General features: G+C 38.5%; 1 protein-coding gene across 5 annotated transcripts in view; it reads left to right on the top strand.

Moving 5' to 3' along the window:
- TLK2 (tousled like kinase 2) overlaps positions 1-25,334 on the top strand; it is a 113,287-nt gene that overhangs the window by 57,211 nt on the left and 30,742 nt on the right. For all 5 annotated transcript variants that reach the window (XM_082604492.1, XM_082604494.1, XM_082604493.1 and 2 more), the window contains 5 exons: positions 10,547-10,642; positions 12,062-12,154; positions 16,206-16,316; positions 17,551-17,687; positions 24,843-24,995. In XM_082604492.1, the coding sequence (XP_082460618.1) occupies positions 10,547-10,642; positions 12,062-12,154; positions 16,206-16,316; positions 17,551-17,687; positions 24,843-24,995 (590 nt within the window). The remainder of the gene's footprint in view (positions 1-10,546; positions 10,643-12,061; positions 12,155-16,205; positions 16,317-17,550; positions 17,688-24,842; positions 24,996-25,334) is intronic.

Here is a 25,334-nt window from a genome sequence, read left to right on the forward strand (position 1 = left end):
CTAGAAGCTTTGGTATAGTTCTGTTTCTCTCTCTCTTTTTTCTTTTCTTTTTTTTTAAATAAATATATTTATTTATTTTTGGCTGCATTGGGTCTTTCTTGCTGCATGCGGGCTTTCTCTAGTTGCGGAGAGCAGGGGCTACTCTTTGTTGTGGTGCGCGGGCTTCTCGTGGTGGCTTCTCTTGTTGTGGAGCACGGGCTCTAGGTGCGCAGGCTTTAGTAGTTGTGGCGCACGGGCTCTAAAGCGCAGGCTTGATAGTTGTGACGCATGGGCTTAGTTGCTCTGAAGCATGTAGGATCTTCTTGGACCAGGGCTCGAACCCATGTCCCCCGCATTGGCAGGCAGATTCTTAACCACTGTGCCACCAGGGAAGTCCAGTTCTGTTTCTCTTTGCTTCTCTGCAGTTCTAGCCGGGATGTAAACTTAGTGATATAAAAAAGGAAAAAAGCAAAAGAGTTAACATTAATATATAACAAATGTTAATTAATAGATAGAAACAAGCAGTTTCCTTTAAAAAAAAACGACAAAGACTGTGAACAGGCAGTCTTACAGGAGGAAGAAAAGACAAATAACTAATAACAAGAAAAAGTGCTTAACTTCAGCCATAGAGAAATACAAAATAAAATAACTTGAATTATCAAGTTGGCAAGGATTAATTAATTTGATAATTCCTAGTGCAGGTAATAGTTTAGATACACATGCAGTTTTATACTGACTATAAATTGGTACAGTCATTTGGACAAGTTGGTAATGTGTCTCAGTGTTAAGTTTACATATCCTTGGGTCCAGAAATTCAATTCCCATAAAACTACACAAAGATATTTATTGTATTGTTTATAAATTGCAAACATCTGGAAGCAGTGTCCCCCCACAGTGTTTCAGAGGAACTTAGAACAAGGATATCTGTGACCTCCATGTTGCTAAATCCAGCAGTCAGTTCTCAGAACTTATTCAGTATATAATTCATTAGCCACAGTCCCTTCTTCTCCAAGCACATGGTCTTCTCTTGGCTTCTACTCTTTTGGTTCTTCCTCATTTCCCGGATCTCCAAACACTGGAGTGCCCCAGGGCTCAGTCTTCAGACCTCTTGTCTACCTTCATTCTGTAATGAGAATCTCATTTAGTTTCTTTGTTTCAGTTATCACCTATATGCAGAGGACTTCCAAATTTATATCTCCTACCCAGAGCCGTGCCCTGAATTCCGGACCTATGTAGTCAGTTGCCTCTTTATGTCTAATAGGCATATCAGATTTAACATGACTGAAACTGAATTCTTCATCTTGTTCCCCCACTCCAGACCCCCATTTCTTCCACATCTCAGTAATTGTCAACTCTCTTCTTCTAATTGTTTAAAAATCTTGGAGCCATTTCTAGTCTTATCTCTTTAGTTTACACCCCAATTCCAAACCCATCAGCAAGTCTTACTGATTTTACCTTCAAAATATGTTCAGAATCCTGCCACTTCCACCCCCCTTAATGACTACCACTCAAGTCTAATCTCCCACTGAGATTATGGTGGCAGCCTCCTAACTGGACTCTTTGCTTCTGCCTTTGTTCTCAACAGATCAGAGTGATCCTAGTGAAACATACGTCCAGTCATGCCACGCCTCTGCTCACGGGTGTTTAAAATGGCACAGAACACTTTGTATGGCCTCCTTCCCACCACGTTGACATCTGTTACTGCCACCTCCCTTCCCCACCAAGTTCCATCCACAGTGCCTACGTTTCTGCCTCAAATACTACCTGACATGCTCTCACCTCAGGGCCTTTGCGCTTGCTGTTGGCTTTGCCTTAACATTCTTCCTCTAGATACCAGCATGCCTTGCTCCCTCAGTTCTCTCTAGTCTCTGCTTAAATTTACAACCTATCAGAGAGGCTGCACTGTATAAAATATCACCACTTCCTGCCCACTCCACACATTGTGTTGCTCCTGTGCCCTATTTTTTCTTCTTGGTCTTATCACCAACTGACCTGCTATAATTTACTTCTTTGTCTCACTCCCCATTCCCACACTACCTCCCCTCCACTGGAATGTAAGCTCCATCAGGTCAGGGACTTAGCTTGTTCACTTCTGTATCTCCAGTGCTGGAACTGGATCTGCTCTCATAGACACTCAGTGTAATTATATGTCGTATGAATTAATGAAAGCATCTTTCATATAAGGACTAGTGAAATAAAATATAATACATATATACAGTGGAATGCTCTACCGTTGATCAAAGAAGTGAGATAGATATATATGTGGTAACAATGAAAGATCTATAGATATTGATAAATAAAAATAGGTGGCAGCATATTATGAGTTTGAGCCTTTAAATGTTTAAAATTGTATTACATAATTTTATATATTTCAACATAGGAAATTAATTTTTAAAATTATAAGCGTATAATTTTCTAAATTGTAAAAATAATACATGCACATGGCCCACAAAAAATTAAAGTGATGGAGAAGAGTAAAATTGTTTCCTTTGTGTTCCTCAGACAACCACTCTTGTTTGTGTTTTAGATTTTTCTACTGAATACCATTTTAACGTCAAATTATCTCTTGTGTAATCACCTTTATTTTTTTTGAATATTTATTTATATCTTTTGGCTGCGTCAGGTCTTAGGTGTGGCGCGTGGGCTTGTGGGATCTTAGTTCCCTGACCAGGGATCAAACCCGCATCCCCTGTGTTGGAAGGCAGATTTTTTTTTTTTTTAACATCTTTATTGGAGTACAGTTGCTTTACAATGGTGTGTTAGTTTCTGCTTTATGACAAAGTGAATCAGCTATACATGTACATTTATCCCCATATCCCCTCCCTCTTGCATCTCCCTCCCACCCCCACATCCCACCACTCTAGGTGGTCACAGAGCACTGAGCTGATCTCACTGTGCTATGCGGCTGCTTCCCACTAGCTATCTATTTTACATTTGGTAGTGTATATGTGTCCATGTCACTCTCTCACTTCGTCCCAGCTTACCCTTCCCCCTTCCCGTGACCTCAAGTTCATTCTCTACGTCTGCGTCTTTATTCCTGTCCTGCCCCTTGGTTCATCAGAACTTTTTTTTTTTTTTTTTTTTTTAGATTCCATATATATGTGTTAGCATACGGTATTTGTTCTTCTCTTTCAGACTCACTCTGTATGACAGACCCTAGGTCCATCCACCTCACTAGAAATAACTCACTTTTGTTTCTTTTTATGGCTGAGTGATATTCCATTGTATATATGTGCCACATCTTCTTTATCCATTCACCTGTTGATGGACATTTAGGTTGCTTCCATGTCCTGGCTATTATAAATAGAGCTGCAATGAACATTGTGGTACATGACTCTTTTTTTTTTTTTTTTTTTTTCTGCTGTATGCGGGTCTCTCACTGTTGTGGCCTCTCCCGTTGCGGAGCACAGGCTCCAGATGCGCAGGCTCAGCGGCCATGGCTCACGGGCCCAGCTGCTCCGCGGCATGTGGGATCTTCCCGGACCGGGGCACGAACCCGTGTCCCCTGCATCGGCAGGCAGACTCTCAACCACTGCGCCACCAGGGAAGCCCCATGACTCTTTTTGAATTACGGTTTTCTCAGGGTATATGCCCAGTAGTGGGATTGCTGGGTCGTATGGTAGTTCTATTTTTAGGTTTTTTTTTTTTTTTTTTTTTTGCGGTACGCGGGCCTCTCACTGTTGTGGCCTCTCCCATTGTGGAGCACAGGCTCTGGACGCACAGGCTCAGCGGCCATGGCTCACGGGCCCAGCCACTCCGCGGCATGTGGGATCTTCCCAGACCAGGGCACGAACCCATGTTCCCTGCATCGGCAGGCAGACTCTCAACCACTGCGCCACCAGGGAAGCCCTATTTTTAGTTTTTTAAGGAACCTCCATAGTGTTCTCCATAGTGGCTGTATCAATTTACATTCCCACCAACAGTGCAAGAGGGTTCCCTTTTCTCCACACCCTCTCCAGCATTTATTGTTTGTAGATTTTTTGATGATGGCCATTCTGACTGGTGTGAGGTGATATCTCATTGTAGTTTTGATTTGCATTTCTCTAATGATTAGTGATGTTGAGCGTCCTTTTGTGTATTTGTTGGCAATCTGTGTATCTTCTTTGGAGGAATGTCTATTTCGGTCTTCTGGGAAGGCAGATTCTTAACCCCTGGACCACCAGGGAAGTCCCTCTTGAATAATCAACTTTTTTTTTTTTTTTTTTTTTTTTTTCTTTTTGCGGTATGCGGGCCTCTCACTGTTGTGGCCTCTCCCGTTGCGGAGCACAGGCTCCGGACGCGCCGGCCCAGCGGCCGTGGCTCACGGGCCCAGCCGCTCCGCGGCATATGGGATCCTCCCAGACCGGGGCACGAACCCGTATCCCCTGCATCGGCAGGCGGACTCTCAACCACTGCGCCACCAGGGAGGCCCTTGAATAATCAACTTTAAACATGGTCTGTTTACTCCCCATTATAAGAGATGAGTTTAACATACTATCACCCAGCTTCCTTTTTCATCTTTCACTTTTTTAGTTATTGTTACATTGTGTGTGGTATTTTGTTTGTTATTTTAACTATAATTGAGTTTTTCTGCTTTATAAATTTTTCTAAAACTTGAAAACACTTAAGGAGCACCTACAATATTATGGTTGTTTCATTACTGGGCACTGTAAAACCAAATGATTTTATTGGATTCACTGAGAAGAAGAAGACAGTCCTAGTCATTGAATTAGTTTGGTTGAATGAGACAGTTCTAGTTGTCAAGGTCTAACTGATCTTTTTTTTTTTTTTTTTTAATACATGGTCTGTTATTTCCTTGAAAGCTACATCTTTTAACATTATACAAGATGTTCTTAAAACCCTTAATTTTAAAAAATGTAGTTTGTAGATTGTTTTGGCTGTTGGATCCCTTGCATTTCCATATGAACTTTAGGATCAGCTTTTCAATTTCTGTAAACAGACCAGATGGAATTTATAGCAATTGCGCTAACTCTGTAGGTTAATTTGGGGAGTATTGCCTTCACAAAAATATTGTCTTCCAATCCATGAATATGAGATAGCTGTCCATTTATTTAGGTATCTTTCATTTCTTTTTAATAAGGTTTGGAGTTTTTGATCTATAGATTTTGCCCTTGTTTTGTTCAAATTATTTCTAAGAATTTATTCTTTTTCATGCTTTTGCAAATGTTTTTCAGAGGCAGCCTCTTTCAGGATTGAAAAAGTTCCCTTCTGTTCTGAGTTTGTTGAGTTTATCATGAAAGGGTGTTGGATGCTTTTTCTACATCTATTGAGATGATCAGATGGTATCTTTTTGTTCTTGAGGTCCATCCACTATTTGTCTTTTCCTCCATTAATGTTGCTTGTCATATCATAGGCTTTTTCAGCCTTAAAACTTACCTTTTAACCTCAGAGAAACTTTGTTTTACTGTTCTTTGAATATATCTTTCCCTCTGTTCTTTTCCTCCTAAAAGCCTGTTAGATAGTTTTGGAGCCTCTTGCTGTTCATGTTTCTTAACTTTTCTTTCCTGCTCTGTTTGACTTCCTGTTTTATCTTCTGGGAGATTTTCTTGACATTGTTTTCCAGATATTCTGTGTTCAACTGTGTCCATTTTGTTACTTAGCTCATCTATTCAGTTTTTTAAATTTTGGTAATCTTATTTTATCAAGTTTATTTTTCATGTTCTTTGCTGCTTTTTCATTTTTATAGATATAGTATGCTTTCGACCGTCTCTGAACATACTTTATTTTTAAAGTTGTTTTTATTGAATTCTCTGTTTTCTTTTGGATCAGGTTTTGTTTTTTCATGTTGGATCTTCCCTTTTGTGCTGTTTGTTTTCTTGAAAATGTATGTTTAGCTTTACTTGAATGCAGTACTATTAGGGTAATTAACATAGGTTGTTGGCATGGATTTTTCCCTGCAGTGGCATAGTACTGCTTCGCAAATAGCCCACCATTCTGGGGATTGGGAGGCGGTGACTGTTTTCCCTGTGTAAGCATCTCGCAAACTGTAGGCAGAAAGACCAGCTCCTTTACAAAAATGGAAATGAGGGCATTGTTTTGATAGGTAACTATTTCACTCTTAGTGATGTATTCCATTTCTTCCTCCATTGTGTCAGTTGTGGAGGGCAGGGGTACTGTACTTATAGCAGGAGCCCTCCCCTGGACCCACTTATTTTCCATTTTTAAATATTTACATGTTTGTTTTTTATTTAAGAGACCAGTTCTTGTGCTTTACCCTTGGGTCAGAAGCAGTAGTATCCAGGGCCCTCATTATGCTAGGAAGAGATCAAGAGAGGACCCTATTGGAGAGTATAGGTTTTATTTATGTATTTAGTTGTTTACAAATAAATAAATAGGTTGTTTGTTTGTTTATTTATTTATGGCTGCATTGGGTCTTCGTTGCTGCGCGTGGGGGCTACTCTTCGTTGCGGTGCGCAGGCTTCTCATTGCGGTGGCTTCTCTTGTTGCGGAGCACGGGCTCGAGGTGCGCAGGCTTCAGTAGCTGTGGCTCGTGGGCTCTAGAGCGCAGGCTTTAGTAGTTGTGGCACACGGGCTTGGTTGCTCCGCGGCACGTGGGATCTTCCTGGACCAGGGCTCGAACCCGTGTCTCCTTCATTGGCAGGCAGATTCTTAACCACTGCACTATCAGGGAAGCCCCGTATAGGTTTTAAATGTCTGATAATTGTCCCATGGGTCACTCCTGGTTTTTTTAAAGGTAAATCTCATTGTGAGGCTTTGGAGGAGCTCTCTTGAAAAGGCCCAGCCTGTTTTACTGCTGATGTTTTCAGCTGTGAATTCCTTTATTTCACTTTCTCTATCAGTCTGATCCCAACTGCTTTTGAATGTTTCTTAAAATTCAAAGTTTAAAAAAATTTCTGATTCTCAACTCTCCCTTGTTTCTTAGAGCTATTATGATTTGATTTTTTAAAAATCTCTGAATATCAGTAGGACTTTGGGAGATCCAGCCTGTAATCATGAATTAGAAGCTAATATTACTTTTATAATAGGAACAAAGAATTCGGAAGTCTGGGGAGAATGTTTTGCAAAGTAGGAGTTGGACTAAATTTACAGCTACAGTGGCCCGCTTAGCAAGGCCATCGACTTCTGTTCTCATTTCTCGAGGACATGATTCTGTAGTCGTGGACTTGTTGGGAGACTGTAAGCTCTCTTTGTTTTCCAGTGTTGCACTCCTGGTGTTTAACACAGGACCAGGCACAGAGGTTCATGATTAATATCTAATGAATGATCAGAATTAGAGCATGTTTTTCTACCATGGATTCACTTGTCACAGTAGGTCCTTATATTTTTTAGGTCTTTTACCTTTTGAAAGTAGTATTTTCATTTTCATGAGGATTTGCTACCTCCTTACCTCTGTCCCACTTCCTCAGTTAACTTTCTACATTTTTACTTCTTATCATGGGGCTATTTATATGTACATTTTTACAGAGAGCTTTAATTTGGAAACATCCTCTTGAATCACATTCTAGCAATATTGGTTTGCTGAAAGAAAACTTAGAAATGAGCACATGTTAAAAAAGCATTCTAACAAAGCCCATATACCAAAATCTAGAAGTTCATAGAAGGGCCTTTTTAGCCGGTCATGTGATTCTTATTGACTTTTATTATAAAAGCTGCTCAAAGTCATGTTTGTTTAGGGACAGATTTTAAAAGGAGAGGGTTGTAAGAGCAACCTAATGATAACTGAAGGAGGTAATGCTTGTATCATAGTGCAGTATGATATGTGAGTTTATTTATTTATTTTTTAATAAATTTATTTTATTAATTTATGTTTTTTGGTTGTGTCGGGTCCTCGTTGCTGCGCACGGTCTTTCTCTAATTGCGGCGAGCGGGGGCTACTCCTCGTTGCGGTGTGCAGGATTCTCATTGAGGTCGCTTCTCTTGTTGTGGGGCACGGGCTCTAGGTGCGCAGGCTCAGTAGTTGTGGCTCGCGGGCTCTAGAGCGCAGGCTCAGTAGTTGTGGCGCACAGGCTTAGTTGCTCCGGGGCATGTGGAATCTTCCCGAACCAGGGCTTGAACCCGTGTCCCCCGCACTGGCAGGTGGATTCTTAACCACTGCGCCACCAGGGAAACCCAATATATGTGAGTTTTATAATGATGACTCTTAATCAGTAAGACAAGGTTGGATTTGCCACATTGTAGAAAGAATGGGGAACATTTTCAGTTATTTAGACTCTCCTAGACCTGGCTCTAGTCGCTGCTCTGACTTACAGGCTGTGCGCGTTGTTTAACCTCTTAGAGACTGACTCCTCTTTTTTTACTTCTTTGATCCTCACATCATTCTTCTCTCTTCCCCTAAGGTTCTTGTATGGAATGTGAGAACCTGGAATGACCCCATCATCTCCTTTCTTTGATTGCTTATTTCCTTCAAATCTTAACTCTGATATTACTTTCTCAAGGAATTCATCCCCAACTCATTAAGTTAGGTTATGTACCCTGCTGTGTACTCTTATAGCACGTATCCTAATTGCAATTTTGCATTTATTATATGATTGTTTATTTAACAATTTCTTTCAACAGGTATTTATCGAGTACTTAATACATCTTCTCTTGGATTGTAAGCATTATAAGGCAGAGTAATGACTGGGTCTGTGGGTTTTGTTTCTGTTTTTCTTGGCCACTGTGTCTCTAGCACCTAACACAATGCTTAGACGTAGGGTGTTCTCAGTGAGTACTTGTTGAATGAATAAATAAAAATGGAGATGATAATACTGCCTACCTTACAAGGCTGTTGTGAGCCCTCAGTGTAATTATGTGTATGAAGTGCTTAGCTTGCTTGTAGCCTGCTCACAACAGTACCTGTAACTGTTGATGTGAGGCAGTCAGTGTACCGTGGTCATAGAGATCGGTTATTGTGGATGCAGATAGCCCTCTATTCTTGTTCCCCCACTAACTAGCTTTGACTGCACGCAGGTGCTTAATATCTTGGATTTGCATTTTCTTTATGTATAAGTGGAAATAATAACTACCTTATACAGTTTTGTAAGGACTGTGTGATCATGGTGATAATTGCTCAATAAGTGGTGGTTATACATTGTTTTAATGTTCAGGAATAAGAAAATAATTAAAGGAATATATAGGAAGTATCAAAAAATTTACATATGTGGAAACACTGTATTCTCTGATGAAATGATAATACTATATTGCCATTAGCCCATAATCCCCAGAATATCCAGTATTTTCTAATTATGTCTATGATGGGTTGTACTGTGTTGGGTACAATTTTGTTTTTAAAAGGACTTTCTGAAGTACAGGTCTTCCTCCACTTATGGTGGGAATTAGGTCCTGATAAATACATCATAAATTGAAAATATCATTCGTAAGTCAAAATGTGTTTAATACACCAAACCTACCGAACATACCATAGCTTAGCCTTGCTTACCTTAAATGTGCTCAGAACACTTAACATTAGCCTACAGTTGGGCAAAGTCACCCAACACAAAACCTGTTTTATAATACAGTGTTGAATCTCATGTAGTTTATTGAATACTGTAGTGAAAGCAAAACCCAATATGATTGTCTGGTACAGAATGGTTGTAAGTGTATTGGGTTGTTTACCCTCATGATTGTGTGGCTGACTGGGAGCTGTGGCTCGCTGCTGCTGCCTAGCATCATGAAAAAGTATTGTGCCATATGTTGCTAACCCAGGAAAAGACCAAAATTCAAAATTTGAAGTACCATTTCTACTGAATGTGTATTGCTTTCACACCATCTTAAAGTTGAAAAATCGTTAAGTGGAACCATTGTTAAGTTGGGGACCATCTGTATAATGATTGCATATTCTTGAACAGTTGAATTATATTAAGTCCTAAACCTTATAAATTTGAAAATGCCTTAGAATGCCCCATCATTTATGTGTAAAAGTCACAGTAAGCAAGTGACAGTATTGGAAATCAACCAGGAATTTTTGGAAAACTACATGTTCATGGATAATGTTTGAGGATTTAGGACGCTATTCTGAATAGTAGTTCACAGTCCTTTCTGCCTGGAGTCACAAGCATCCCCTGTGCTTTGGATGCTTCACCAGCCTTTCCTGCAAAAGCATATTAAAATACAGTTGACCCTTGGACAACATGGGTTTGGACTGATTGCTCAGGTCCACTTATATGTGGATTGTCTTTCAACAAATCCATTCTACAGTACTACACCATCCGAGATTGGCTGAATCTGCAGATGCAGAACCATGGGTACTGAGGGCCGCCTGTAAAGTTAGATACGTGGATTTTCACTGCACTGTGGGCAGTGGGGTGGGTGGGGTGGTCGGCACCCTTAACCCGTGCATTGTTCAGGTATCAACTGTACAAGTGAAAAGGGCATTTACATATTTGATAATTTACATATTTTAAAAATTCATTTATAAGCATTTGATGCTTTTAACTATTTACAGTAACGTAGTCTCAGCTACCATGTCTAGCCCTTACTTTTCATTTGAATTGTTTATACTTTCATCTTGGGTACATGGCCCTGACTTTTGACTTTCATCAGCAGAGTTAATCATTTGCATTCATACAAATGTTTGTGGAGAAAGATGCAAAACTTTCTTGTGATTGGTGATGGACCTTTATTACAGGCTCAGCAAAACAGTCCCTCATCTACGGGATCTGGCAACACAGAGCATTCCTGCAGCTCCCAAAAACAGATCTCCATCCAGCACAGACAGACCCAGGTAGGTCAGTGATTGTTAAACAGAGGAGGAAAAGAGGGGCCGAGGAATAAATACTAATAACTACATGTAAAATCTAGGTCCTCCCTTTGTTGTCCCTTTATTTCTCTGACTTCACCTCATTATTTGTGTGCGTTGTATTCAGAACTTGCATTATGAATATTTAGAGTCTTTTGGAAGGTGCTTTTAATTTAACTTTTTGAGGTGTTTGTTTACCTTTCTGGTGTATTGCAGCAGAAATGATTATACTGCAGCATGATGTTAAGAAAAAGACCTCTAGGCATAGATTCAAACTCTAGCTCTACAACTTATACCTTATCTTTTTGGGCCTTAGTTTTCTTCAGTTCAAATCATCTATAAAACTGTGGTTGATTATCATTATCTTAGTGTATACAAAACGCTTGTTGGGACAGTGCTTATGGTAGGCTTCAGTGAATCTTAATTCCCTACTTTGTGAAAGTAATTATTTTTTTCCTTGTACATACTCATTTAGCAAGACCTAGCTAAACTTCTTTTTTTTAGAAATTTTTATTGAAGTATAGTTGATTTTATAATTTTGTGTTAATTTCAGGTGTAAAGCAAAGTAATTCGGTTATACATATATATGTATATGTCTATATTCTTTTTTTCCAATTCTTTTCCTTTGTAGTTTTTTACAAGTTATTGAATATAGTTCCCTACGCTATACAGTAAATTCTTGTTTTAAACTTCTTTAACATGTGGCACACCAACATAATTTCTCCTTAGTCTTCAGAAACTCCTTAATTTAGGGAATGTTGTGAATGTTCAAAGATAATATCTGAAAAGGATAGTAGATATATCCTCCATTTTGTGGTATTGAGCTAGCCAAATATTATACCCGGTTTTCTTGAAGCCCGTTGGCACTGTGTTGCCTTCAAGACAGGATGCTTGGCAATCTAGGAGAATTTCTTAAGATGCAGGAGCTAAACAACCCTCAGGAGCAGATTTTCCATTTTATTTGAATTAAGCTTTTGAATAGTTGACAGATTTTTTTTGAACAGTTGAACAGACTTAGATGAGCGTTCATCTCTCCCTTCTGGTTACTCTTTGTTTCCACTAGGTGGCATGTTTGTCGTTTAGAGATTTGGGTCCTGTCTCCTCTGATGGCCTTTTCTATTCAAAGTTCGTTTCATTTCTAGAGTAGTATGTTTCTGTGCTGTTCAGTGCACAGCAGTTTGAAAATTCATATATTCGATTCCAGAGCTAATATATTTTTGAAGGGCAGGTGCAGCAGAACATAATGCTTAAAGAATGAGATGAGGAAAGCAGATGTAAGTTCTTGAGCCGTGTGATTCCAGGCTGGTTGTGTTGTCAAGTGCTTTTTGTTCAGAAAAGTAATGAGAAAAATGTGATGACGTGTAGTATTTTGAGACTAATCCTAAATTTGTTTTCTCTTTATAGTCTGACCTCACAATAGAAAAAATATCTGCACTAGAAAACAGTAAGAATTCTGACTTAGAGAAGAAGGAAGGAAGAATAGATGATTTGTTAAGAGTAAGTATCAAAATGTCGTAAGAGATTTTATAACAGCACTAATTGATTTTATATATATTTGAATTATGTACATATCATAGAGATAATTACCATAGCCAAATAGTAAAGTTAAAAAGTAAACATTTGGATATTTTCCTTTAATCTGAGGGAATCTGAGTAGGGAACGAGGATCAAACCTATATTCTAAACTCTGTCTTTAAATTGGACATCTCAATTATAGAATTTTAATATTTAAATATATACTAGAGGAATATATGTGTGGATTATTATTGTATTTCATTTGGAACTGTGAGAATAGGTATAAAATGTTTTCCCATTTCAGGAAAATTGTTTTTTTTAATGTCCTTGAATTTTAAAAACTATTTCACAAGTACTTTTCAGCCCTGGTTTTGCATTTTGTATATTTTATAACCTATTCATGTAAAGTTTTTTGTGCTTACAAGAGAAACTTGAAAAATAACTAATATGGAATTAAAAATATACCTCTAGAAAATATACAATGTTTTTTTTTAATTTTAATGGAGTATAGTTGATTTACAGTGTTGTGTTAGTTTCAGGTGTATAGCAAAGTAATTCAGTTATACATATACATATATTCATTCTTTTTTAGATTCTTTTCTCATATAGGTTATCACAGAATACTGAGTAGAGTTCCCTGTGCTATACAGTAATACCATGATTTTTTTTTTTTTTTTTTTTTTTTTTTTGCGGTACGCGGGCGCCTCACTGCTGTGGCCTCTCCCGTTGCGGAGCACAGGCTCTGGACGTGCAGGCTCAGCGGCCGTGGCTCATGGGCCTAGTTGCTCCGCAGCATGTAGGATCTTCCAAGGCCAGGGCACAAACCCATGTCCCCTGCATCGGCAGGCGGACTGTCAACCACTGCGCCACCGGGGAAGCCCCACCATGATATTTTTTGAAATAATTTTTTTATATATATATAAATTTATTTATTTTAGTTATTTATTTTTGGCTGTGTTGGGTCTTCGTTGCTGCGTGTGGGCTTTCTCTAGTTGCGGTGAGCAGGGGCTACTCTGCAGTGCGCGGGCTTCTCGTTGCAGTGGCTTCTCTCATTGCAGAGCACGGGCTCTAGGTGCATGGGCTTCAGTAGTTGTGGCACGCGGGCTCAGTAGTTGTGATTGATGGGCTCTAGAGCACAGGCTCAGTAGTTGTGGCGCATGGGCTTAGTTGCTCCGCAGCATGTGGGATCTTCCTGGACCAGGGCTCTAACCCATGTCCCCTGCATTGGCAGGCAGATTCTCAACCATTGCACCACCAGGGAAGCCCTTGAAATAATTTTTTAATATACAGTTTGGCATATTGACTGACCCATTCTTTACAAAATTTTTTAAGGTTTATTGTTTTCTTATTGTAAAAGCAATACATGCTTTTTATAATAAATTTAGAGAATAGTAAAAAAAAAATAATATGACACCCATAATTCCATTACTGAGGTAAAACATTTGGTACATTTACTTCAGTAATTTTTTGAGCATTTGTTGCATATATATAAATTTAAATTTTTTATTTATTTATTTATTTTTATTTTTTGGCCGCGCCGCGCATCATGTGGGATCTTAGTTCCCTGACCAGGGATCGAACCTGTGCCCCCTGCAGTGGAAGCACGGAGTCTTGATCACCAGACTGCCAGGGAAGTCCCTGTAGCATATATAAATGCATCTATACATAAATACTACCAATTTATAAATAAAATTGGCTAACATTTTAATCTTCTCCAGTGTTTTTATTGTTCTCAAGCTGATGTTCCCTTTCCTATTCAGAAATACTTTTCCTTAGGCCTTTTTGTTTGTTTGTTTGTTTGTTTGCTTTTCTCCATCTTTCAATGAGGAGAGCCATGTTTGGACTCAGTATCTATTTTCCATCTTTCATTGTTAGCATCCATACTTGCTTGGGGTTGCTCTTATTCCTGTTTTTGTACACTTGGGTGCTCGTTGAATTACCAAGATTTATAATTAGATATGTGGGTTTAAAAAGTTCCTAACCTAGTTGCAGTATTGGCAGGTGTTTGTCCAGGGTAGCTCTGCTGGACTAAAAAAGGATCATGGGCTTGTCTTCTTCCTTCATCACCTGACTTTCTTAAGATTGAGAAGATGAAGTGACAAACTGATCCTAACTTAGGACTCTTTTTTGGGGGGTTTTAAAAAAATGTCTGGTTTAATTTTCTAGGAAGTGGTATGTTCTCTTTATTCACCGCTACCCTCTTTCTACTGCCTTGTTTTCTGAAGGTTGTGGTCTTTCTTTGGGTATAGAGCAGTGCCAGTGGAATGGATATGTCAAAAAAGAATACACAAAAGGACAGCTGCCAGTTTTTCAAGTTGATGAGAGCTTGTGTTTCTGATTTGGAGGGACAGGGGGAATGACCACTGCTCTTTATATCTCCTTTCAGGCAGGCATGGACCATTCATTGAGTTTTTCCATTTTAGTTAGATGTTTGGGTAAGGCTGCATCAGCTGCTTTACCAGCTGCATCAGCTGCTAGCCAGGTGCTAGCCAGGTGCTATTTTAAACCTGAATACAAAATCATTAGTGTTAGAAACCACAGAAATTGAGTTCTTAAAAGTTTAAATAAGCTGCCAGAGATTGATTGATGCCATAAATTTGATTACAAATTTCAATGCTCACCTTCCAAAAGTAGATTGAATTTCATATAAACATTACATGATCTTTGGTTTTTTTTTAATGTTTATTTTAATGTTTATTTATTTATTTATCTGGCTGCGCTGGGTCTTAGCTGTGGCACACTGTATGTGGGATCTTTGTTGTGGCATGCGGGCTCTTAGTTGTAGCATGTGGGCTCTTAGTTGCAGCGTGCATGCGGGATCTAGTTCCCTGACCATGGATCGAACCCGGGCCCCCCTGCATTGGGAGTGCAGAGTCCCAACCACTGGATCACCAGGGAAGTCCCAACATTACATGATCTTTGCCTTGTAGATTTTTAAGTATGAATTAGTCACATTTACCCAAATGTACTTGTACTTAGCCTTCGGTAACGTGGTCCATAGAACTCTAGGGCTCTGTTAGAAGAACTAATGAGAACAAATTATGTTTATGAGGAGAGTAGAAATTTGGAGATGGAAGCTGTTGTACAGTGGTCACTTTAAAATGAAGCTGAAAAGTCTCAAAAATTGAGTGTGCTATAGTATCTTCCATTTGTGCTTTTTACTGTTTCAGAAACACATATCATTTGATTGGGAAATGCTGTATTTTTTTCATAATTCAAGCAAGTTATTATAAAGTATCATTTACTTGCCCAAAGAGTAGATATCTTTTGTTTAACACAAGAATAAATTCAGGAGTTGCAAGTCAAAGTTGACCTTGGGTTAGTGGTTCTTCCCTTCTCTGTTATTGTATTGAATTTTTCAAAGTATTTAGCCCTTCTGACCACAACTAAAGTAACTGTGTATTTACATTCTGGTGTTGTTGAACCAAGATGCTGTATTCAACTTCTTTGTTAGTTCTGTCTTAGGCGGGCATGGGTGTGCCTGGCTTCTCTGGTAAGGAACATTTATATAAATCCATGTCTCTTCTTTGGAAACAAGAACAGAAAAACAAAGAACAAATGAACATAAAGAACGTTATGTGGTTTTTTAAAAAAAAATTCTGTAATTTTTTGGTAGTGCTTAATCACCCTTTGGAAATATTTAATCTGTAAGTGCTAAAAACTGCTCTTTATATGAATTTTAAACATCTCATTCATTGTAGGTTTTTTCTTTTATTTTGTGACAATTTAAGTATGTGTGATGTACTAGATTTATCTGTAACTGGCTTTGGGGAGGAATAAAATATGATCAGTAGAAAAACATGCCCACTGCTAGTAACAGAATTCATCTTTAATAAATGATAAGTTTATTTAAAGAGAATCAAGGAACGAAGTGTGTACCTTCTTTTTTAAAAAGACATAGTTACTCTTACCTCTTTGAACCTTAATTTTGCTTATAATTTAACAACAAATGATTTTCAGACTCCCTAGAAACTGCTTTTGTATTGACCTATCTTCCTTGGAGCTAATTAAAAAAATTTTTTTTCCATTGAAGGCCAACTGTGATTTGAGACGGCAGATTGATGAACAGCAAAAGATGCTAGAGAAATACAAAGAACGATTAAATCGATGTGTGACAATGAGCAAGAAGCTCCTTATAGAAAAGGTAAGTGATTAGTGGTGGCCTGAACTCTGTACCCCAAGATGCTTAGTGTGTGTCATTATTGTGACTTCTTACTCTTTACCTGAAATGAAAGTATTTCAGAGTGGGGCTTCTTAGGAAAAGACTTCTCATGATTTGACAATTAGAATTCTTTCTTGTGTGGACACTGAACCAAGTATCCAGAGTGATAATTTGGGATATTTTTTCTGATTGTGCTTTGCTTTGAGAATGGTGTTGGTTGGACAGGGGCAGCTTGTCCTAGTTGAGTTTATTCAGGGTATTGCTGTCCAAAATTCTTACATTCGTCCTATTAATTAAAGCGTGTGTCCTGTTACTATTACAGACATTTAGCAATAGTTTTATGTCTATTTCAGATATGGTATTTGGAGTAACTTACGTATATAATAATGTGATAATTCAGTGCTTTGTGCTTTAAAAAACTAAATTGGCATTTACTTGTATATGATTACTTTAATTGGCTGATGTCTCCTTTATTATAGTAACTGATTAGTTGCAACTTGCCTTTAATAAATATAAGTAACTATTTCTTGAAAACTTTTAAAATATCACATCTCCAGTACTTATTTATCTTATAGTGAAAGTTTTAAGATGACAGTACTTCCTAATGAAATTGTTACAAGCTAGAGGTTTGAGACAGACGAGTGGTTTTTTTTTTTCTTTTTTTTTTTAAATTTTTATTTATTTATTTTGGCTGCGCTGGGTCTTCGTTGTTGCGGCTTGTTGCGGTATGTGGGATCTTAGTTGCGGCATTTGGGATCTTAGTTCCCTGACAAGGGATCAAACCCGGCCCCCTGCATTGGGAGCCTGGAGGCTTAACCACTGGACCGCCAGGGAAGTCCCAGACTAGCAGTTATTTTTGCTGAAATCTTTGAAATGCTGTTAAAAAGACAGGGAACACTGATAAAAGTGAAGTGAATTATTTTATTGATGTCAAAGATACTGTGGAGAACTTTGCTTCATCTCTTAATCCACTAATTTTATAGAAAGGAAATCACTTTTTTCCACATTTATAAGAGAAATAACAAGGTATATGTTAACATGGAACATTTATGGGTTATATAGAACGTTTATAGCTTTAGGGTACTTCCTGAAGTCAATGTAGATTTAGCCAGTTGTCCTAAACTTTGAACAGTATAGTACAAAAAATAAACATAATGCTGTATATGAGTTTTCATAGGAAAATAAAATTATTTTCTATTTGTCATTTTCCCCTAAGTCAAAACAAGAGAAGATGGCATGTAGAGATAAAAGCATGCAAGATCGCTTGAGATTGGGCCACTTTACCACTGTCCGACATGGGGCCTCGTTCACTGAACAGTGGACAGACGGTTATGCTTTCCAGAACCTTATCAAGTAAGTGAATTGTGATGATTAACTTGAGAACTGAAAAGTTGGTTTGGACTTAAAAATTTTTTTGTAATTGTAGTCATTAATATCTTAGTAGTGGCAGTCGTCATTTCATTCAGTTTTTGTTACCACATGTGTTAAGAAATGTAGGGAAGGAGATAAAGTCCTGGAAAAAAAAATGACAAATAATCAGATGAATAAAAAACAAGTTCTAAAAAAAAAAAAAAAAAACAAGTTCTATATTAAAGCTTAAAAGAATCAGAATCAACAAAGCTAAGAAAGAAAAATCTGGACCTGACTTGATATCCTTTTAATTATGTAATTGATTTTCATGAGGAGTACACCCACAGTCAGCATTTATTCTGGGTCCATAGGAAAATGAAATAGGCAAAGACCCAAGGAAGGATTTCCTGAGTTAGGTATAAAACAAAATAAAGCTTAGGAAGAACTTTTATAGGACATGTCCCTGGGGCCCTTTAAGGGGAGAGTATCCAGTCAGCAGAGATAATCACCTCCTTGGAGGCAAGGACTGAACCATCGGTCAGGCTGGTGACCAGCCCCACTGCCTGTGCCTCTCAGCAGCTTGGAATCTTGAGCATTCCTTCACTTTATTATAACTTTGGTTTGAAACATTCAAGTATTTACTCCAAGGAGAGAGTTAACGTTTAAAATCCTAGAATTCCAACTGTGTAATATTAGCTCAGGACTTAAAAAAACCCTTCAAGTTGTAGTACCTTTTATTGTATCTTATTTATTTATTTTGATTTGATAGATCATTTCCATTTGAGACTGGGTTGCAGGGGGCAGGTGTGGCACATTGTAATTTTTTTTTTTTTTTTTTTTGCGGTACGCGGGCCTCTCACTGTTGTGGCCTCTCCCATTGCGGAGCACAGGCTCTGGACGCGCAGGCTCAGCAGCCATGGCTCACGGGCCCAGCCGCTCTGTGGCATGTGGGATCTTCCCGGACTGGGGCACGAACCTGTGTCCCCTGCATTAGCAGGCGAACTCTCAACCACTGCGCCACCAGGGAAACCCCTGGCCCATTGTATTTTTAATCATGGGTTCTCAAACCTCTGATCTGTAGATCACCGCGAGTTGAAGGATTCCATAGACTGCCTTTCCTACCTTTTTTTTCTTGCTGAAATAACTTATTGAGCGTCGATTGGAGAGGGTAGAACTACTTTTGAATAGTAATGAAACATAAATAAATAAATTTATGTCTGAAAGAAAAGTACAGATACTGATATTATTAATAATATTTTGTTAATGTGAATTCCCTGGTGGTCCAGTGGTTAGGACTTGGCACTTTTACTGCCAGGGCCCAGGTTTGATCCCTGGTCAGGGAACTAAGATCCCACATGCCACGCTGCACGGCCAAATTAAAAAAAAAAAAAAAAAAAAAAAAAAGCTTTGTTAAAACCAACCTCTGGATTACATATTAGTAGTCAGTGCTTTATATGTGATACATTAATCTCCAACTTGGTTTAGTTGTGTTTTTGCCTCACAATTGCACCTCATGTATGTATATTTGGGTGTGATGAGAGGCTGTCAGTCAGAGGTATAATACTGTGGAAGAGAACAGACTTTTGAATTAGGCCAGATGCCAGAGGCTCAGAGTGGCATCCACTCTGAGCTCTATGCATAGATGATAGCAGAGTTGCACTAGGGCAGTGTAAACGGCTGCTGCAGGGAGGCATGATATCTATCCCTTAACACCCCGACTGATGTGCAGATTGCCCTGGAAGGGGCACACCATCCAATTTTGTTAGAATGGGACAGAAGATAAAACTTATACCCCCCCATTATTGACCAGAGCTACCTAATGTTCACACTGAACCCCAGATGTGATAATGACTCCTACCAGCCCATGACAATGGTTACTCCTCAGATGGCAGTTTTTAAAATGTCTAAAGACTTAAACTCAAAAGGTTAGTGGATTTGTATAGAGATGTAAAATGTAATTACTTTTAAGAAGTGATTACAGTTTTTGCTGATAGTAGCAGGTGTTTTATCTTTTTACTCTGTAAGCAGCCTGATGCCCAGAAGGTTCTGGAAATCTTATATAGTTAGAGGACAAAACAATGACTTTGCTGTAGAGCCATCGGACCAGAGAAACTGGGACTATCTAAATGAGATCCCTAACCAGGTTTGCTTCTCCTAAGTGGATAGCATTTTTTCATGGTTTTAAGTCACATAAATTGCAGACTATCCATCTGTTCTCTTGGGAAGCTATTTCTGGCTGATAACTTTTTTTGTTTGTTTTTTTTTGGCACGCCACATGGCTTGCAGGATCTTAGTTCTCCAACTGGGTATTGAACCCGGACCCCAGCAGTGAAAGGGCCAAGTCCTAACCACTCAACCACCAGGGAAGTCCCCTGGCTGATACCTATTAATTATAAGTATTTTATTTTTTAAAGTTGCGCTTTAATAAATTAATTCCCTTTCTTAATTTTAATGCAGAATTGAAGTTCTTTAGTTGTAAAAGGCTGTAGCTGATATCCTCACAAATGATAATTTTCTGTGTACAAGAAACTCCATGGGGCTTCCCTGGTGGCGCAGTGGTTGAGAGTCCGCCTGCCGATGCAGGGGACATGGGTTCATGCCCCGATCCAGGAAGATCCCACATGCCGCGGAGCGGCTAGGCCCGTGAGCCATGGCCGCTGAGCCTGCGCGTCCGGAGCCTGTGCTCCGCAGTGGGAGAGGCCACAACAGTGAGAGGCCCGCGTACCGCAAAAAAAAAAAAAAAAAAAAAGAAAGAAACTCCATGACACATAATTTGGTGAACACAAGGCAGGAGTACTAGGTTTTATAGGAAGAGGCAAACCTCAAGACATTAAAAATTTAATCAGATAATCAAGTATAGTCTCAGTAGGAGCCTCAACACAGTTCTTTTGTTCTCACTTTGTTCCTTGGCTCTGTTTTGAATGATCTTTATTAAGATCCTAAAACAGAAGATTTACTGTCTAATAGGAAGATCGTAACAGATTTGTAATGTTTTTTGACCAGGTTGGTAATTTTCCCTAAAAATATGTTTGAATCTGTTGAAAAAGTAGCTTATTTTATAGTTCTGAGAAAGTAGTTATATTAAACACTATTGTTATTCAGGACACAATTTTTTTATTTAAACAAGTCTTAAAGTCTCAAATAATCAATGGCAAGGCAATAAAAACTTTTTATTAAGATTTTCTTTATATTAAAGTAAACCACATTAAAGTAATGGAATTTGACCTGTATACAAAATCGTGGTTGTTTAAGATGTGGATTATCAGAGGGAGTAAATTAAACTTTATAGCATTGTTATGCTAGTCCACATAATTATTCTGGTGTGTAAGGAATCATAGTGATTTTAAAGTGATTTCTCCTGAACCATCTGATTCTTGGTCACATGATCCATAATGAGAGACAATTCTTTTGTTTTAATTTTAATTTTTTATTAAAGTATAGTTGATTTACAATATTTTAGGTGTGCGGCAAAGTGATTCAGTTATACATATATATATATGTATTCTTTTTCAGATTCTTTTCCATTATAGGTTATTGCAAGATATTGAATATAGCTCCCTCCGCTATACTGTAGGTCCTTGTTGTTTATCTATTTTATATATAGTAATGTGTATCTGTTCATCTCAAGTTCCAAATTTATCCCCCGTCCTTCCCCTCTGATAACCTAAGTTTCCATTCTGTATCTGTGAGTCTATTTCTGTTTTGTAAATAAGTTCATTTGTATCATTTTTTTTAGATTCCACATATAAGTGATATCATATGATATTTGGAGAGACAACTCTTTTTGTTGATTTTATAAATGCCACATTTTCCTTGGGTAGTATATACCATTTTACAGTTTCTAGTACACACAGAACATATGAAATCCTGGGAATATTTAAAAATTCTTATCTTGGATATTTAGACACTATCTGTAGATCACCACTAAAATTATTGTGGTTAAAATAATGTCTGAAAATATGTGCATTTGTTTTTTTAATACCTCTCCTACTAGTTATAATACAGTTTTGCTATTGAAGTTGCCTGTAATCGTTTCCTAGGGCTACTGTCACTAAATATCATAAACTGGGCAGTCTAAAACAACACAAATTTATTTTCTCACAGTTCAGGAGGCCAGAAACCTTAAAATCAAGGTGTTGGCAGGACCACGATCCCTCTGAGGCCGCTAGGGAGGCTCCTTCTTTGGCGTTCATGGCTTGTGAGCATAGCTTCAGTTGCCTCCGTCTTCACATGGTGTTCCCCTATGTGTCTCTGTGTCTTCTCTCCTTTTCTTATGAGGATACCAGTCATATTGGATTAAGGGCCCACCCTACTCCAGTATAACCTTATTTTAACTAATTAAATCTTCAATGAGCCTGTTTCCAAAGGTCATAATCTGAGGTACTGGAGATTAGGACTTTAACATATCTTTTTGGGTGACACAGTTCAGCTGATAATGGTACCTAAAACTGATGGTCTTCTTATCGTTTACAAATAATGGCTTTTTAAATAGAGTTATTTAGATTTGAATGAGATAAATTTATCAGGTCATCAATACTTTTGTAAAAGATAGTAGAACTGAGACTTCCTTTGTGGCACAGTGGTTAAGAATCCACCTGCCAATGCAGGGGACACGGGTTCTATCCCTGGTCCAGGAAGATCCCACATGCAGTGGAGCAACTAAGCCCACGCGCCACAACTACTGAGCCTGCGCTCTAGAGCCCACGCACCACAACTACTGAAGCCCGTGTGCCATAGGTACTGAAGCCTGCGTGCCTAGAGCCCGTGCTCCACAACAAGAGAAGCCACCGCAGTGAGAAGCCCGCGCACCACAACAAAGGGTAGCCCCTGCTCCCCGCAGCTAGAGAAAGCCTGTGTGCAGCAATGAAGACCCAATGCAGCCATAAATAAATAAATTTTTTTTTTAAAGTGTGGATTTTCCCTGAAAACATTAGGAAATTAGTTTTATTTTATGTTTAATAAGGGTAATTGCTAAAATCTCCATCTTCCAAAGCAGTTAGTCTTCAGAGACAAAATGTTGTGGTACTCCACTAGTACACTGTGGTTTATACTTAAACTATATATTGTATGGTTATCTTCAGAGAGTTCAGAGTGCCTTGAACTCAGTGAGGCCCCTGAAATGGTAGAAATGAGCTTAAGGTTATTTTACCAATTTTTTTGATTGAGAAACTCATATTCAGAGAAGATAAATGTTTTCCTCAAGGACATTCATTAAGTGAGAAGGAAGATTGTGATTTTACCTAAGGATTCTGTGTCTTAATCCAGAATTCTTTCAATGCATGAATTATTCACATATATATTTTTTGGAGGGAAAGGCATATCTCTAATAGTTAAAAGATTTTCTTACACAAGCAGACAACGCTTGAATTAAAATTTCTACCCTGCTGTTAAATTGACATCTAATCAATAACCCAGCTCATCTTGAAGCCAAGAGAATCGTATTATCAAGTGAATGGACATTTATTTGCGGTACTCTGTCTGATCAGGTTAACCTTGCTTACGGTGTTGCCATATTAGATGTGGCAGGGTAAATTGCACTATGGGCATCTGCTCTGGGGTATATAGTCTTGTTTTTCTGGTTGCCATTCTTCCAAGAAAGATGTACTGAATCTGGAAAAGGTCTAGAGACTGACAACTATAGTGTTCAGGGAAGAGGGTCGAGTGAAGTTCATTTTAGAACATAGGTTTAAAAAATTAGATTGTATCATTCCGCAAAAGTGAAGCTGGATTGAGAAAAGGAGATGGGGGATAAAAGCATGGTAGAAAGAGAAGGTGAAGGAAGCTAGCATTTGACTGTCAGGTTAACTGTGTTGGGTGATTTAAAGACTTTAGTCTGTTAAGTCTTGGTATACTTTTATAGGCCAAGTCTATAAACCTTAGTGTCTTTCAGGTAGGGTACGTGAGAGAAAGTGGATTACTTATATTGGTATTTTTATTGACTCATAGTTTGTAAATCAGTTATTATTAAAAAATTAGACATCTTATTAGGAAATACTCTAATGAAAATGGTGTTAAATATCTTGAGTCTTTATATATATGTTTTTTTTGTTTTTTTTTTTTTTTTTGCGGTATGCGGGCCTCTCACTGTTGTGGCCTCTCCCGTTGCGGAGCACAGGCTCCGGATGCGCAGGCTCAGCGGCCATGGCTCACGGGCCCAGCCGCTCCGCGGCATATGGGATCCTCCCGGACCGGGGCACGAACCCGTATCCCCTGCATCGGCAGGCGGACTCTCAACCACTGCGCCACCAGGGAGGCCCTATATGTTTTTTATTAATTCATTTTGTGTACTGTTTCCTAAGGAGTTTTTACTAGTTGAAAGGCTTCATTTTGCTTTCTCTAAATGTACATCCTCGTTCTTAAAAAACTTAGTTTAGGGCTTCCCTGGTGGCACAGTGGTTGAGAGTCCGCCTGCCGATGCAGGGGACATGGGTTCGTTCCCCGGTCTGGGAAGATCCCACATGCCGCGGAGCGGCTGGGCCCGTGAGCCATGGCCCCTGAGCCTGTGCTCCGCAACGGAAGAGGCCACAACAGTGAGAGGCCCGCGTATCACACACACACAAAAAAACTTAGTTTAGGTTTTACCGTATTAGTGACTGGGAATGACTTGGCTGTGGTAATGCCTCACTTAGACTAGAATAAATGATAGGTCTAGAAGGAAAATCATTTTTACTTTGTTTAGCATCCTTCAAATTTGGTATCTTTCTAGATAGAATTTGAGGAAACTATAATCCAATAAAAAAAATTAAAAGGCACTTGGAACCTTTTGTACTTTCTTATGTAAATACAGTTCTTTACTTTAATGGCTTCATTACCAGGAGTTGTTTTCTTAACTGTTAAAAAGCAATCAGAAAATTTTTCCTTTTGAGTTAGAAAATAAGATCACAATAGAAATTTGATATTGTTTCTTCCTGCCCACTTTCCTACTCTGAGAATTACCATAATTAGTGTCTTAAAAGTACAGATTCATTCCGAAAAATAGTTCTATCACCAAATATTCGGCTTTTCCAACCTGAAGTTAAAGTCAAATCTCTACTTAAAGGGGTTTATTTTTTCTGGAGTCTATCGAATATACAGGTAACAAATATATTTATGTTTATTCCACAGCCATGTTCAAAAAATTGACCTTCTTCCTCTGTGCAACATCTTTTGTATCTCTAGGCAACAGGAAAGGATAAATTCACAGAGGGAAGAGATAGAAAGACAACGAAAAATGTTAGCAAAGCGGAAACCTCCTGCCATGGGACAGGCCCCTCCAGCAACCAATGAGCAGAAACAGCGGAAAAGCAAAACCAACGGAGCTGAGAATGAAACGTATGTTCTTTATTAATGTGAACTGAGATACCATATTCTTCCCTGAGATACAAACCTCCTATTGAGTGCCACTGGAAAAAGTGATAGATGGTGGAGATTTCTAGAGCTTAAATTTTCTTTTTAGTTACATTAATAGATTTGCTCAACTCATATAAAAGCCATCTAAAATTAACTCGTTTTCTTAGTCATGATCTTATATAAGGAGTTTCATATGAGAGGGAGAAAAAATATCATTTAACTTGATGTCGTGATCTTTGGCCACTCTTATAACAAATGTGAAGTCATTAGGTATTCAAATGATATAATTGCTTACATGTGGTCCCAGGTTATGGTATGTTG

Source organism: Mesoplodon mirus, assembly GCF_964341445.2.
Source record: "Mesoplodon mirus genome assembly, chromosome: 18".
Lineage (NCBI taxonomy): Eukaryota > Metazoa > Chordata > Mammalia > Artiodactyla > Ziphiidae > Mesoplodon > Mesoplodon mirus.